Source organism: Bufo bufo, chromosome 11 (genome assembly GCF_905171765.1).
Source record: "Bufo bufo chromosome 11, aBufBuf1.1, whole genome shotgun sequence".
NCBI lineage: Eukaryota > Metazoa > Chordata > Amphibia > Anura > Bufonidae > Bufo > Bufo bufo.
The window spans coordinates 34,928,928-34,944,352 of record NC_053399.1 but is presented as its reverse complement, the minus strand read 5'-3'; the positions used below and the strand labels follow the sequence as shown (position 1 = coordinate 34,944,352).

Here is a 15,425-nt window from a genome sequence, read left to right as displayed (position 1 = left end):
GTGTGGGGCATAAATGATATGAATCGTTAAATAGTTAAAACAACTTTTAATGTAGATAATTAAGATAAATGAGAAACTGTATAAAGTACAAAGAATACTCAAGAATTCCCAAAAAAATAATACATTTACACAATAAGGTACACAGCGGTACCAGGGTGCATGGCAGCACCTGACCAGAGCTAGAAATACGGAACCCAATTGTCCTACCACATCCAGATATCTCAGGCTCTTGTTCAGTAGTCGGTCTGACAATCCCTCTGGTATTTGTTAGGTGTCCGGTTCGGGTTCCTTGAAATATAAAGGATGAAATCAGGGAACTAGTCTGTCCCTATGTTGCCCTAAGGGGGCACTACACTGGCCCTATGGACTTAAATATGGAGCGCCCAACCTGACAAGGGGACGACCCCCATCCGGAACCTGTCCTTGCAATAAATAGCCCTAATGTTAGTGTCCTACATGCATGTTTCGCAGTATATGCTGCTCATCAGGGGAAACTTGCAGACAGTGGGCCTTACATATATTCAGAGACCAAGCAACAAGATAATAAAGCAGATCTCCGCTCAGAGGCCAACAAGTGGAACGCTAGACTGATGAAGTAGTCTCCAAATAGAAACTGCATAGGTGGAGGCAGATGAGAGCAGTACTCCTAGCTGAGGGCTTCCCAAGGCATGTGGGCTATAGATAACAGCACTTGCTTACCTGTTGTCCATGCCTTAAGAAGCCGGAGCCGGAGCAGCCCCAACCCTGCCCTGAACAAACCTGTGATGCATTGCACTCCGGCACCTGCGCCCCCGACCTGAGACCGCTCAGCCCTCATAACACAACCAACAGTGAACCGGTAAAGACACAGAATCAAATAATACAATAAGATACAGTATATCCTCAAGCTTAGCATCTCCTCTCTTATGCGAGGATAGTGTAGGAGACCTGAAAGATCTGCTTTAATAAATAGTTGCCGACACTGAAATCCATGGCTTTGGTCAGTGGATAAAGAGAAGCAGCAGGTAATGCCGAAACAGAAAAGACAAGTTGTCAGGTATGTCATCTTCGATTTTCTGGTCCTTTTGAGTTATGGTACAGTAATTCATAGACCAACTTTCTGCAGAAACCTTCGGAGACTATCTTTAAAAAATAAATACCGTATATACCAGTGTGTGTAGAGATATATATATATTTCACTTTTGCATTCATTTTCATGAGTAAACCCCTCTATGTTTTATTTACTGTCTCCACATAGAAGATAAGGAAGAAATGTTCTGGGAATTTTCAACATGTGGCGCCAATGGAGCTAATGGTCCAACGCAGACGCAATGTAACAACGCATACCGCAACAGCAACATTTCTGTGGTTGTTGGAAAAGACGGTCCTCTTAAAGGGGTCCAGATGTGGAGAGTGCCATTTACCAGAGTGTACACGTAAGTAGAGAATGCATCGCTGCTTCTAAGAGCTGACAATATGGCTGGTGGTGTTAACTTGTTGTTAAACGAGTTTTACTACGTTCATAAAGGAAGTGTCACCAAACATTTTATTTGCCAGTTAAAACCACATAGCAACACATCTTTTTTTTTCTAATCTATTTTTATTTTATGATTGTAGATTTTTTTATTCTATTTCCTGAACATGATTATGGCAGCGGACATCTTGCCAGAGTTGTTCTTAATAGCATTTAAAAAGCATTAATAAACTTACTTTACAGCAGCCACAATGGTCAGGAGGGGACCTTATTAACTTCTATAGGAGAGTTAGACATGCTGTGTGACCTGTGCTGAGGTCATTGTACAAGGAAAGAATAGATAAGCTTTGACAAATATGTTAAACATAAAAACGTGATTTAAACAATAGGTCATTTTCTGATGACACTTTCCCTTTAAATTTATTAGGCACACTAAAGAAGACAAAAGCTTAAAGGTGTTGTCCCATCTGGCCCTATGTGGCCAGCGTAGCTTCTCCTGCTGTACTGTTTTCGTAGCTTCCATTCACTACAATAGAAGTTAAAGAAACAGTGGAGCTCTGGCTCCCTTGGCTGACTCCGTAAACTGGACCACCTAGGGCCAGCGCTTTGTCCCATCTTGCCATCAAAATGGTTAGATGGGAGAACTCCTCTGAGTCCCAGAACAGTTGTAAAATATTAGACTTATATGTCAGGTGCTGTCACGAACCGGCAGGACAGGTAGTGAATCCTCTGGACCAGAGAGGCGATGGCGCGGGTTGTACTAGAGGACCGGTTCTAAGCAGTTACTGGTCTTCACCAGAGCCCGCCGCAAGGCGGGATGGATTTTCCGCGGCGGTAACTACCAGGTCGTGTCCCCTAGTAACAACTCGACCTCTCTGGCAGCTGATAAGGCGTGGTACACAGGGAGAAGGTAAGAGCGTAGTCTGACGTAGCAGCGGTCAGGGCAGGCGGCAAAGTTTCAAAGGCGAGTGGACGGTAGCAACGGGTACGGCAACAGGTAAGGCAAACTAACATCGTAGGGAACGCTTTCTCTGAGGCACAAGGCACAAAGATCCGACAGAAGGCTGTGGGAGGAGAAGGTATAAATGGGCAGTGCACAGGTGCAGCCTAATTAAGTCAGCACTGCCTCTCACAACCTTAACCCTTAATAACCCCTTTGGACCAGGCACCAATCACTGGTGCACTGGTCCTTTAAATCTAAGAGTCCCGGCGAGCGCGCGCCCTAGAGAGCGAGGACGCACACGCCGAGACGCTGGAGTGCTGCCTGGGGGCATACGCTGTGAGCGCTCCGAGGCCAGCAGGGGACCCGGAGCGCTCAGCGTAACAGATGCCATTTGATCCTTGTTAAAGATCTTATAGTGATGGGAAGCAGGCGGGCAGGGCAGTCCTCTGTACAGGGGCATATTTTCATGGGCTACCCTAGGTCTGGGACTGAATGCACCTGTTTAAGTGGTTAAAGGGCATCTGTCAGCAGATTTGTCCCTATGACACTGGCTGACCTGTTACATGTGCACTTGGCAGCTGAAGGCATCTGTGTTGGTTCCATTTTCATACATTCTCGCATTACTGAGAAACATGATGTTTTACTATATGCAACTCAGCCTCTAGGAGCAACGAGGGTGTTGCCATTACTCCGAGAGGCTCTACTCTCTGCGAAACTGACGCGTACTCTCCACTTTGATTGACAAGCATATAACTCTTGGAGTAGTGTGTGTTTTATTAACAGCTGACCCACAGGGGTCAAGAGACACCGGTGCAGAACACTGAGGGATCAGGTAAAAGCAGAGTCATGGACAGGCGGAAGTCAAGGCAGGCAGAGTACAAGTAGTTCAGGATAAGATCAGAGATCAGGCAAAAGGTAGTGAAGGGTCAATTCCGGAAACCAGTCAGAAGTCGGTACGTAGGCAGGCCTTTGTAGGACACTGGCGGACTAGAACCTATTGCTCAGGCACCTTCCCACAGGGGAAGTTGCTCTAAGTACCCCAAGGTGGCCAACCATTAGCCCTTTAAGAGCTGGAGGGAGCATGTGCCCTATTGGCAGAGGGAGAAAGCCATTCCAGCGTGGAGAGACAAAATAAAAAGACAAAATTTAAAATATATATTTTTAGCCCAAAATGAGCAGCATGCAGTAATAAAAAATGCCTCCAATGGTGTCAATAACCTTCAAGCACATGTTGTAAATGGCATTCTAGTAAGTAGCTTCAGCTAAGAGCCTGTACTGGTAATAACTCTCCATTACTGCCTCCAAGTAATTGAGATTAACAAGTTGCAAACTTAAGTTCAGACGATGTAATAGAGACAAGAGTGACATCACTTTGATGAAGTGGCCCTAGGGCGTCTGTAATGCTCCCTGTCAATAATTAATGTCCTAACCTGTCATCCATAGAACGGTTCAACATTGAGAAACATGGATTTTCAACCATTTTTGGATCCATTATCTGGCCGTTTGGCCCTCTTTGATAGAAATGACTATTCTTCTTGCTCTATCTTTCTTGCGGGGCCGCTGAACGGAACTACAGATGCCGCATCTTTTATAGCCCTATTGAAATGAATGGGTACGCACACGTTCCGCAAAATTGCGAAACGGATGCGGACCCATTCATACGGTCGTCTGAATAAGCCATTAGTCTGTGTTGTGCCATTACTATATTTTTCCTACTAGATGTTATGAATTATTGCCATCAGCCTGCAATAGAGGTCCAACTGGTTGTTACCATATGAGGGGGGCGGAGGGGGGTGTCCCTGCACAGTCTGACACTAGCAGCACTGATTGAATAGTGGCAGACTGTGCAGGAAAAGGTCCTCAACTTATAACATCCAGCTGGACCTTTATTGCAGACTGCTGGCAATTAATTATTAAACTTCTATTAGGAATATTAGAGGAATGGCACAATGTAGAATTATATGAAGGAAATGGCAAAACAGTGATATGAATATACAGTGAGTAAAAAAATTCTACACACCCCTGTCAGGTTTCTGTGATGTAAAAAAATGAGTAAATCATTTCAGAACTTATTCCACCTTTAATGTGACAAAAAAAACTAAAATAATGTGGTTGCATAAGTGTGCACACCCTCTTATAACTGGGGATGTAGCTGTGTTCAGAATTAAGCAATCACATTCAAAATCCTGTTAAATAGGAGTCAGCATACACCGGCCATCATTTAAAGTGCCTCTGATTCAGCTGCTCTAGTCGGTCTTTCGTGAAATTTTCTTAGTCACATCCCACAGCAAAAGCCATGGTCCACAGAGAGCTTCCAAAGCATCAGAGGGATCTCATTGTTTAAAGGTATCAGTCAGGAGAAGGGTACAAAAGAATTTCCAAGGCATTAGATGTACCATGGAACACAGTGAAGACAGTCATCATCAAGTGGAGAAAATATGGCACAACAGTGACATTATCAAGAACTGGACGTCCCTCCAAAATTGATGAAAAGACGAGAAGAAAACTGGTCTGGGAGGCGACCAAGAGGCCTACAGCAACATTAAAGGAGCTGCAGGAATATCTGGCAAGTCCTGGCTGTGTGGTACATGTGACAACAATCTCCCGTATTCTTCATATGTCTGGGCTGTGGGGTAGAGTGGCAAGACAAAAGCCTTTTCTTATGAAGGAAAACATCCAAGCCAGGCTACATTTAGCATAAACACATCTGAAGTCTCCCAAAAGCATGTGGGAAAAGGTGTTAAGGTCTGATGAAACCAAGGTTGAACTTTTTGCCCATAATTCCAAAAGATATGTTTGGCGCAAAAACAACACTAAAAATGAACAAAACAAATCTTTATTATAGTCCGTTTAAAAGGGGGCAAAAAGCCTATATGTCACAGTCTGTGACCATCAGGCACCAGTGTCAAAATGCACAGAGGACGGGCATAAATAAATCCTATGTGCAGTTGAGAGACTGGACTAAAAAACTGGCTTGCTAGCTAGTAGTTGCTAATATGCAAGTCCAAATTTGGAACACGGACTCAGTGTAAAAGGACGCTGGTGTGCTACTAGCCGGTGATTGTTTTAGGTGTATATATATACAGGTGCGGCTGTGCCACCTTGATCATGGGTCGCGTATGAAACACAGTAAGTCGCACTGTCTCTACATAGATAAAGTCTCAAAGGACTGTACCATCATGTAGTGCAGTGGTCAGACCAATATCTGTGTATAACTGCGGCCAGTGTATACGTAACAGCCCTGCACCTGAAGCCAGTATATTTTGAGCTGCTGCTATCTATTGGAGCACGGCTCTCTAGCCAGTATATTTTGGCTCCATTCATGCATCACATACACGCTCTATAACTTCAGGGTAAGTATTGCATCAAGTGCACCCTGCCTAGAGAGCCGTGCTCCAATAGATAGCAGCAGCTCAAAATATACTGGCTTGAGGTGTGTGATTTGAGCCAAAATATACTGGCTATGAGTGATTGTGTATAGCCCTAACATACTGGCTTCAGGTGCAGGGCTGTTACGTATACACTGGCCGCAGTTATACACAGATATTGGTCTGACCACTGCACTACATGATGGTACAGTCCTTTGAGACTTTATCTATGTAGAGACAGTGCGACTTACTGTGTTTCATACGCGACCCATGATCAAGGTGGCACAGCCGCACCTGTATATATATACAGTCTTGTGAAAAAATTAGGACACCCTTTGAAAGCATGTGGTTTTTTGTAACATTTTTAATAAATGGTTATTTCATCTCCGTTTCAACAATACAGAGAGATTAAAGTAATCCGACTAAACAAAGAAAACTGAAGAAAAGTCTTTTCAAGATCTTCTGTAAATGTCATTCTACAAAAATGCCTATTCTAACTGAGGAAAAAGATAGGACACCCTTGCCCCTAATAGCGAGTGTTACCTCCTTTGGCTGAAATAACTGCAGTGAGACGGTTCTTGTAGCCATCTACCAGTCTTCGACATCGGTCTGAGGAAATTTTACCCCACTCCCAGTCCTCAATGCAGAACTTTTTCAGCTGTGAGATGTTTGAGGGGTTTCTTGCACGTACAGCCCTTTTCAAGTCACCACACAGCATCTCAATGGGATTCAAATCTGGACTTTGACTTGGCCATTCCAGGACTCTCCATTTCTTCTTTTTCAGGCAATCTTTGGTTGATTTACTAGTATGTTTTGGGTCATTGTCATGTTGCATGGTCCAGTTCCGCTTCAGCTTTAATTTTCTAACTGATGGTCTCACATGTTCTTCAAGCACCTTCTGATACACAGTAGAATTCATCGTGGATTCTATGATGGTGAGCTGACCAGGTCCTGCTGCAGCAAAGCAGCCCCAAACAATGACACTTCCACCTCCATGCTTCACAGTTGGTATGAGGTTCTTTTCTTGGAATGCTGTGTTTGGTTTACGCCAAACATGTCCTCTGCTGTTGTGTCCAAATAATTCAATTTTGGACTCATCTGTCCAAAGAACATTATTCCAGAAGTCCTGGTCTTTGTCAACTTTATCGCTGGCAAATGTCAGTCTGGCCTCGATGTTTCTCTTGGAAAGCAAAGGTTTCCTCCTTGCACACCTCCCATGCAAGTTAAACTTGTACAGTCTCTTTCTGATTGTAGAGGCATGTACTTCTACATCAACAGTAGCCAGAGCCTGCTGTAGTTCTCGAGATGACACTTTAGGGTTTTTGGATACCTCTTTTAGCATCTTGCGGTCTGCTCTTGGGGTGAACTTGCTGGGGCGACCAGTCCTGGGCATGTTGGCAGTTGTTTTGAAAGCCCTCCACTTGTAGACTATCTTCCGGACAGTGGAATGGCTGATTTCAAAATCTTTTGAGATCTTTTTAAATCCCTTCCCAGACTCATAGGCTGCTACAATCTTTTTTCTGAAGTCCTCTGACAGCTCTTTTGCTCTCACCATGGTGCTCACTCTCACTTCAACAGTCAGGAGCACACCAAACTAAATGTCTGAGGTTTAAATAGGGCAAGCCTCATTCAACATGCAGAGTAACGATCTACTAATTATGTGCACCTGGTGTGATATACCTGTGTGAGATCTGAGCCAATTTAAGAGGGAATACATGTGAGGGTGTCCTATCTTTTTCCTCAGTTAGAATAGGCATTTTTGTAGAATGACATTTACAGAAGATCTTGAAAAGACTTTTCTTCAGTTTTCTTTGTTTAGTTGGATTACTTTAATCTCTCTGTATTGTTGAAACGGAGATGAAATAACCATTTATTAAAAATGTTACAAAAAACCACATGCTTTCAAAGGGTGTCCTAATTTTTTCACATGACTGTACACCTAAAACAATCACCGGCTAGTAGCACACCAGCGTCCTTTTACACTGAGTCCGTGTTCCAAATTTGGACTTGCATATTAGCAACTACTAGCTAGCAAGCCAGTTTTTTAGTCCAGTCTCTCAACTGCACATAGGATTTATTTATGCCCGTCCTCTGTGCATTTTGACACTGGTGCCTGATGGTCACAGACTGTGACATATAGGCTTTTTGCCCCCTTTTAAACGGACTATAATAAAGATTTGTTTTGTTCATTTTTAAACGTTCATCAGGCTGTGAATTTATTAGTACCAACGAACGTCTACCTACTTATTAGTTTTTGTGTGATATAGCAAAAACAACACTGCACATCACCAAAAGAACACCATACCCACAGTGAAGCATGGTGGTGGCAGCGTCATGCTTTGGGGCTGTTTTTTTTCAGCTGGAACTGGCGCCTTAGTTAAGCTAGAGGGAGTTATGAACAGTTCCAAATACCAGTCAATATTGGCACAAAACCTTCAGGTTTCTGCTAGAAAGCTGAACATGAAGAGAAACTTCATCTTTCAGCATGACAACGACCCAAAGCATACATCCAAATCAACAAAGGAATGGCTTCACCAGGAGAAGATTAATGTTTTGGAATGGCCCAGACCTGAATCCGATTGAAAATCTGTGGGGTGATCTGAAGAGGGCTGTGCACAGGAGATGCCCTCGCAATTGGACAGATTTGGAGTGTTTTTGCAAAGAAGAGTGGGCAAATCTTGCCAAGTCAAAATGTGCCATGCTGATAGACTCATACCCAAAAAGACTGAGTGCTGTAATAAAATCAAAAGGTGCTTCAACAAAGTATTTGTTTAAGGGTGTGCACACTTATGCAACCATATTATTTTATTTTTAGATTTTTTTCTTCCCTCCACCTAAAAAGATTTTAGTTTGTTTTTCAATTGAGTTGTACAGTTTATAGGTCACATTAAAAGGTGGAAAAAGTTCTGAAATGATTTTTCTTTGTCTATTTTTTTACAGCACAGAAACCTGACATTTTAACAGGGGTGTGTAGACTTTTTATATCCACTGTAAGTATAGATGCTCCAGAATTGTTATTTAATGGGGAAGTAGTTGCATGTCAGGAGAGGGGACAACTTCTTTCTAGGGTATCTGCACATGGGGCAGATTTGTGAGCAGCAAAAAAAATATAACACACGTAAATCCGCACTATTTATCCCAATTTTCGTGCATTTTCTGTTTATGTTAATAACCCTATTGAAAACTATGGGAAAAACCACTATACAGAAGGTGCAGTTCTGTATCACGCTGCAGTTTTTCTGCACACAATCTATGCGGGGAAAAAAGCCAGTAATCCGCATTGTGTAAAGGTAACATTATGCAACAATTTCGATGATTTTTTTTCTTTTACTTTAGATTTTTATTTGGACATTACTCCGTATTTCAGGATTTTTTTTCTTTTACTTTAGATTTTTATTTGGACATTACTCCGTATTTCAGGATTTTTTTTCTTTTACTTTTGATTTTTATTTGTACAGTACTCCAAATTTCAGGTGTTTTATTTGTACTTTTGATTTGTATTTGGACATTACTGTGCATTTCAGGATTTTTTTTTCCTTTTTTTCCTTGTGATTTTTATTTAGACATTACTCTGTATTTCAGGATATCTGCCTATGGTGCGGCGGGTGGTAAGGGAGCCAAAAATCACAACAAACGTTCTCACGGCATCTTCATGTCAGGAGTGTTTCATCTGCAGAAAGACGAGCTGCTCTACATCCTGATCGGCCAGCAAGGAGAAGACGCATGTCCGGGGGTAAATCCTAATTTATCAGGCTATAGGGAGAATAATTGTATAGCCTGCGGGGAACCAATAGTTTAGAGGTTTTTCCTGCTTTGCATTAGATCTGTCATTCAGAATGAGGATCTGTCTGGCACTAGACATATTTCATCAGGTTTCTTTATCAAGATGAATGGTGTAATGAAAAAGCTCCAGCCATCAATTTAAGCCGTGAAAAATTCAGTAAGAGCTAAAAGACTCCTCAACAGGAATCCACAGTAGAAATAAAAGAAAACTAAAGTTTAAAAAGCAAGTTTCTGATATTGGGGTTCTAGAGCCTGACACCCATGTTATACACTTGTGTTGTCACTGGGTGAGGTGGATCCACTAAGCCACTTGTCTGGAAGGACAGATCTTGAGTCGCACAGATAGATTGGTGTAGCAGAGCCACTGTAGCTGAGTTGATCCAGCCCTGAAGACTGGAATAGTTGAGTGTTGATGCCGCATACTCGAGACTGGAATGGCTGAGTGATGTAGCAGGACTGATGTAGCATACTGAACACCAGAGTAGGTGAGTAATGTAGCAGAGATGATGTGGCAGATTTGAGGGTGACTGATATAGCAGGGTTGATGTACTTTAGCTAAGTTGAGAGTGAAGGTATAGAAGGATTGATGTAGTATGGATCGACCAGTATAGCAGGGTTGATGTACCTGACTTGAGGAGACTGGTGCAGCATGGTTAATGTAGCTGAGTTGAAGCTGACCAATACAGCCAGTTGATGTAGCTGAGCTGAGTGCAACCAGTATAGCAGGTTGAATGTCACAGGTATAGTAGTTTTGATATACCCGAGTTGAGGGTGAATGGTATAGCAGGGTTGACATAGCTTAGTTGAGGGTGGCAGGTAGCGGAGTTGATGGTCACTGGTAAATCAGGGTTGATGCTGCAGAGTTGAGGGTGACCAGTATAGCAGGATTAATGCAGCAGAGTTAAGGTCAACTAGTATAACAGAGTTGATGTAACTGAGTTGAGGGTGACCAGTGTAGCAGGGTTGATGGAGAGTTGATGGAGTACAGTAGAGCAGAGCCAATAGGTTAGGCAGCTGGAGCATCGAGGTGCAGGCTACTATTCCATAATCATCGGGTGCTGTCCTGGCACCTGAGCTGGGCTCAAATAGCCAGGCGGGATGACGTCATCACTGCGCACCAGGGTGTCATGGCAACCCGGTACACAGGAGAAGGGGCAGAACTGGCCAAAGAGGGGCTGTGAGGTAGTGCTTGGTGCTGGATCCGCAACAGGTAACACTTACCATCCAGTCTACAATGGGGGAGATTTATTCAGACCAGAGTTTTATACACCAGTCTTAATCTAAAGTAACCTGAAGCAAAATGCACCAAATTTATTAAAAGACACATACCTCTAAATTTGGTGCATCTGTGAGATGCTCATACGCCCATAAAGGATATCTAAGCCTTCTGTGAGGAGTTGGTAGATTTATTCCATAATTTAAACCCATTTCTGCTTTAAGATTATGGTAAATCTGTCAGGCCATAGGAGGCCTCGCCCCCTCTACTATACCCTGCTCACAGTTCTCGACGTGACAGGTTGATAAATTCCCCCCAGTACGACTCATTTTTTAAGGATCCACTTATGTAGGGTACTGCCATGTATGATTGAGGGCAGTGCACTGGTTTATGGTTAGTTCTGGAGTCCTGGGTTCAAATCTGACCAAGGGCAACATCTGCATGGAGTTTCTATGTTCTTCCCACATCTACATGAACTTTCCCACATATTCCAGTGTCCGGTCCTTATGTGTCTGAAACCAGCTTGCGATAAGGACTGGTGTAAATAGTGACTCCCTGTACAGCACTACATTATACGTTGGTACCACGTAAACCACAGGAATTAAAATGAAATTCTTTCATTTTGTAGAAAAATAATAAGACCCAAGAAATATGCATGGGAGAGTCCACCATCATTGAGGATGAATACAAAGAAAACAAAACACTCTCAGACTGGGCTGGAGGAGGAGGTGGTGGCGGCGGAGCTACTTACATATTCAAGGTGAAAAAAAGATGAATACATACATATAATATATGTCTACGCGTTTCGGGTCGACCATCAGACCCTTACTCATAACCAGGGGTGGATTAAGTTTATCCCTATTAGGAAGTGAGCGATGCTCTCCTTCCTTGTAATGGGCGTTTGGGTGGCAATGGGCCCACAACGATGTCGGGCCCGGGGCTGTGACCCTAAACGTCCTTATGATCCGCCATTGCTCATAACATATATAGATATATATATATATATTTTTAAATATGGACCTCAGAAATCTTGTTAGAGAAAAGTCCTTCTGAGAACCTTCTGGTCCATTGGTGGGCCAGTCCAGTGCCCATAGAAAGATGATTCTCCTAATCTCAGTATCAGTAGTGGAAGAAAAAGGCTCTACAACTAGTTCTGTGCCTTGCATGTCCTGTTAGCTGTATGTAGCGCACTTGTAGGTTTTTTTTTTATGTACCTACACATGTGGTGCTTCAAACACTTGGAAGGCCGGAATGCCTTCTCTTCTAGAGTACTTATTTGGAACTTTCTGGAATGGGAATTTCTTAAGGGTAACTTTGGTGAGTGATGGAAGCCTGAGAAGAAAGTTCATGTGTGGGCATATTAGGAGCTAGGTTGTTTGGTAATTTTATATGATGTATGACATTTATATTGTTTTTGCTATTGAAGGAAGTAAATGGTATGTTTATACCATTACTGGTTGGTGCAGGAGGAGGGGGAAAAGCTTACTTAGAAGATCCAGATGATTCATCAGACTCTGAACAACTAGAGACGTTTGAAAGGAATATGGCGGTTCCTGGGCTGAGTGGAAAAAGTGGAACAGCAGGTAATGTTGAGCTACACATGAGCAGTCTGATGATGGGATTCAAAGAAGACAGAAAGTGACAGCTTGCAATCACACTGAATTTTAAACTTTGTATCTCACAAACTGCATTTTTAAAGGTTTTTTTTTCCAACACCCACCAATCAGATACTGATGATCTATCCAGAAGATAGGGCACCAGTAAGAAACTATCAGACAACCCCTTTAATACAGACCAACTGGAAAAAAAAAGATTTTTAGCCCAAAATGAGTAAAATGTAATCATTAACAAAAATAGCCCCAAAGGTGTCCATAGCCTTTAAGTCTATCCAGAAATGAGATTCTACTCTTCCATTGAAATGGCTTTATTTAAAGGGCTTCTGTCACCCCCCCAAAAGTCATTTTTCATTTTTGGACTAATTAAAATCCTTATAGTGCGATTATTCAATATATAGCGATCTTACCTTTTTCTGTTGTTTAGTTTCTTAAAAAAACGCACTTTTATAATATGTTAATTACCTTGCTACCAGCAAGTAGGGCAGTTACTTGCTGGTACCCGCCGCATCCTCCTTTCAAAAAAACGCCCCCTCCTCCTGTTGATTGACAGGGCCAGCGAGCGCTCTCCTCCTCCAGCTGGCCCTGTCTGCAATTCAAATCCCGTGCCTGCGCCTTACGTGTCTTCATTCGGCGCAGGCGCTCTGAGGGAAGGACGCTCGCTTCCTCAGCACTCCCTCAGTGCGCCTGCGCCGATGACGTCTTCTCTTTCAGGTTTAGAGGTGACGTCATCGGGGCAGGCACACTGAGGGAGTGCTGAGGAAGCGAGCGTCCTTCTCTCAGAGCGCCTGCGCCGAATGAAGACACATAAGGCGCAGGCGCGGGATTTAAATTGCAGACAGGGCCAGCCGGAGGAGGAGAGCGCTCGCTGGCCCTGTCAATCAACAGGAGGAGGGGGCGTTCTTTTGAAAGGAGGATGCGGCGGGTACCAGCAAGTAACCGCCCTACTTGCTGGTAGCAAGGTGATTAACATATTATAAGTGCGGTTTTTTAAGAAACTAAACAACAGAAAAAGGTAAGATCACTAATATATTGAATAATCGCACTATAAGGATTTTAATTAGCCCAAAAATGAAAAATGACTTTTGGGGGGGTGACAGAAGCCCTTTAATACCTAGATGTTATGCATAGGTGCGGACATTTACCTGAAGAGGATAGGTCATAAATAAGTATAAAAATCCTGCTAAATCCTTTTTCTGGCCATTATATCACTTGTATCTGGCAATACGTAGCAGTTTTCATCTGTGCATAGTGAATGTGTAGCTTGCAGTTCTCTCAGACATAGTGGATGGAGACTAGCTTCCATCCACTGCCCACAGAAAGTAGAGAAGAATCTACTTCCTAACCTTTTCTTACTCATTCAGAACCAGCCCCAGGATCATGGAGGACATTATAGAGAAGTACCAATCTGTATGTTTGTGAATTTAGCACTTGCACAGAGATAGAAACTTCTTAAGTAGTTGTGTAGGCTCTTTAGTGTGTCTTCTTGAGTCCCCTCTCACTCCTGCTGCTGTTCACTTCTCTCCTCTCCCTTCTGCATAGACTTGCATTGACATACATTGACATGTAATATGATATTTTAGCAGAGCTGGTCTGTCTCAAGACAGAATAAAGGCATTTTTCAAGGTGAAAAGCAATTAGCGGAGGATGGGGAGAGAAATAAACAGCTGATAACTAGATATTTCTCATTGATAAAACATATTATAACTATAAACGCAGTTATGTTATTCGAGAAACTGCATGCAGTTTTTTTGTGCTTTTTTTTTCTGCACTAAAAAAGCACCACAGCTGCAATGTTTCAGCTCCTTTTGGGTTTTCTGATGCCGTTTTTGAAGCCAAAACCAGGAGTGGATTCAAAAAAGAGAAGTCATATCTGTTCTTAATACTTTCTGACCTTTGTATGATCTGTATCAAAATATCTGAATGTGTCAAATCTCACTTAGTACTGTATTACTGTGCAGTTTTTCTGCGTGGAAAAAAAAACGCATGTAATCTGCATTGTGTGCAGGCACCCTAAAAAGGGTGTTTTCTGCAGCTGCTATACATGTGTGTTTGACAGCTAGGATACAAATAATTTTCGTGTTCCTCCTGTCATACGAACGGATTGTATAAAGGATGTTATTTATATAAAAACTAGCAGAAGGACCCGGCTTCGCACGGGTATATTTCATCTATTTCATTTAATGTTTGTGTGTCGTTAAAAGATGTCGACAGTATCCCCCATAGCAGTGACATCTACAGTACCCTGCCCCCTTAACAGTGAACTACACAGCCTCTCGTTTCTTAACACTGACCCCCACACACAGACACAGTGCCCTGCCTCCTTAAAATGGGACCTTCACAAGAGCCCATCCCCTTAACTTTGACCTTCACAGCAGCCCGCGCCTTTAACATTGAATTTCACAGCACCCCACTACCTTGACATTGACCTCCTCAGCGGCCCGCCCCCTTAACAGTGACCTATACAGCACCCCGCCCCTTAACACTGACCTCCATAGGGGACCGCCCCTTAACAGTGACCTATACAGCACCCCGCCCCTTAACACTGACCTCCATAGGGGACCGCCCCTTTTTCTGTGACCTCCACTGTTTCCTGACCCTTTAACAGAGACCTCCACAGCACCCGTCCCTTTAACAATGACCTCCACAGTACCCAGTTCCCTTAACAGTGACCTCACAGTACCTTGCTGACTTAACAGTGACCTCCACAGCAGCTGTGACCTCACAAAGCCCGCCCCTTTAACAGTGACCTCCACAGCGGCCTTCCCCCTTAACAGTAACATCCACAGTGCCCGCCCCTTTAACAGTGAGCTCTACAGCAGCTTCCCTTTTATTAGTAGCCCCTGCCCCTTAACAGTGACATCCACAGCAGCTATCCCTTTAATAGTGGTCCCTGCCCCCTTAACAGTGACCTCCACAGCTCCCTGCCCCTTTAAGGCTAGTGTCGCACCAATGTCGGACAACAATTTTTATAATGATAGGCTATGGTGTCACACTGCGACATGCTGCGACTGCGACACGACACTCGCAAAAAATCCATCCAAGATGG

At 43.2% G+C, this 15,425-nt stretch overlaps 1 protein-coding gene across 3 annotated transcripts in view; it reads left to right on the top strand.

Moving 5' to 3' along the window:
* Positions 1–15,425, top strand: part of LTK (leukocyte receptor tyrosine kinase) — a 209,805-nt gene that overhangs the window by 157,027 nt on the left and 37,353 nt on the right. For 2 of the 3 annotated variants that reach the window (XM_040412272.1, XM_040412270.1), the window contains 4 exons: positions 1,238–1,415; positions 9,347–9,497; positions 11,392–11,523; positions 12,190–12,346. In XM_040412272.1, the coding sequence (XP_040268206.1) occupies positions 1,238–1,415; positions 9,347–9,497; positions 11,392–11,523; positions 12,190–12,346 (618 nt within the window). The remainder of the gene's footprint in view (positions 1–1,237; positions 1,416–9,346; positions 9,498–11,391; positions 11,524–12,189; positions 12,347–15,425) is intronic. The other variant, XM_040412271.1, reaches the window with a different exon arrangement.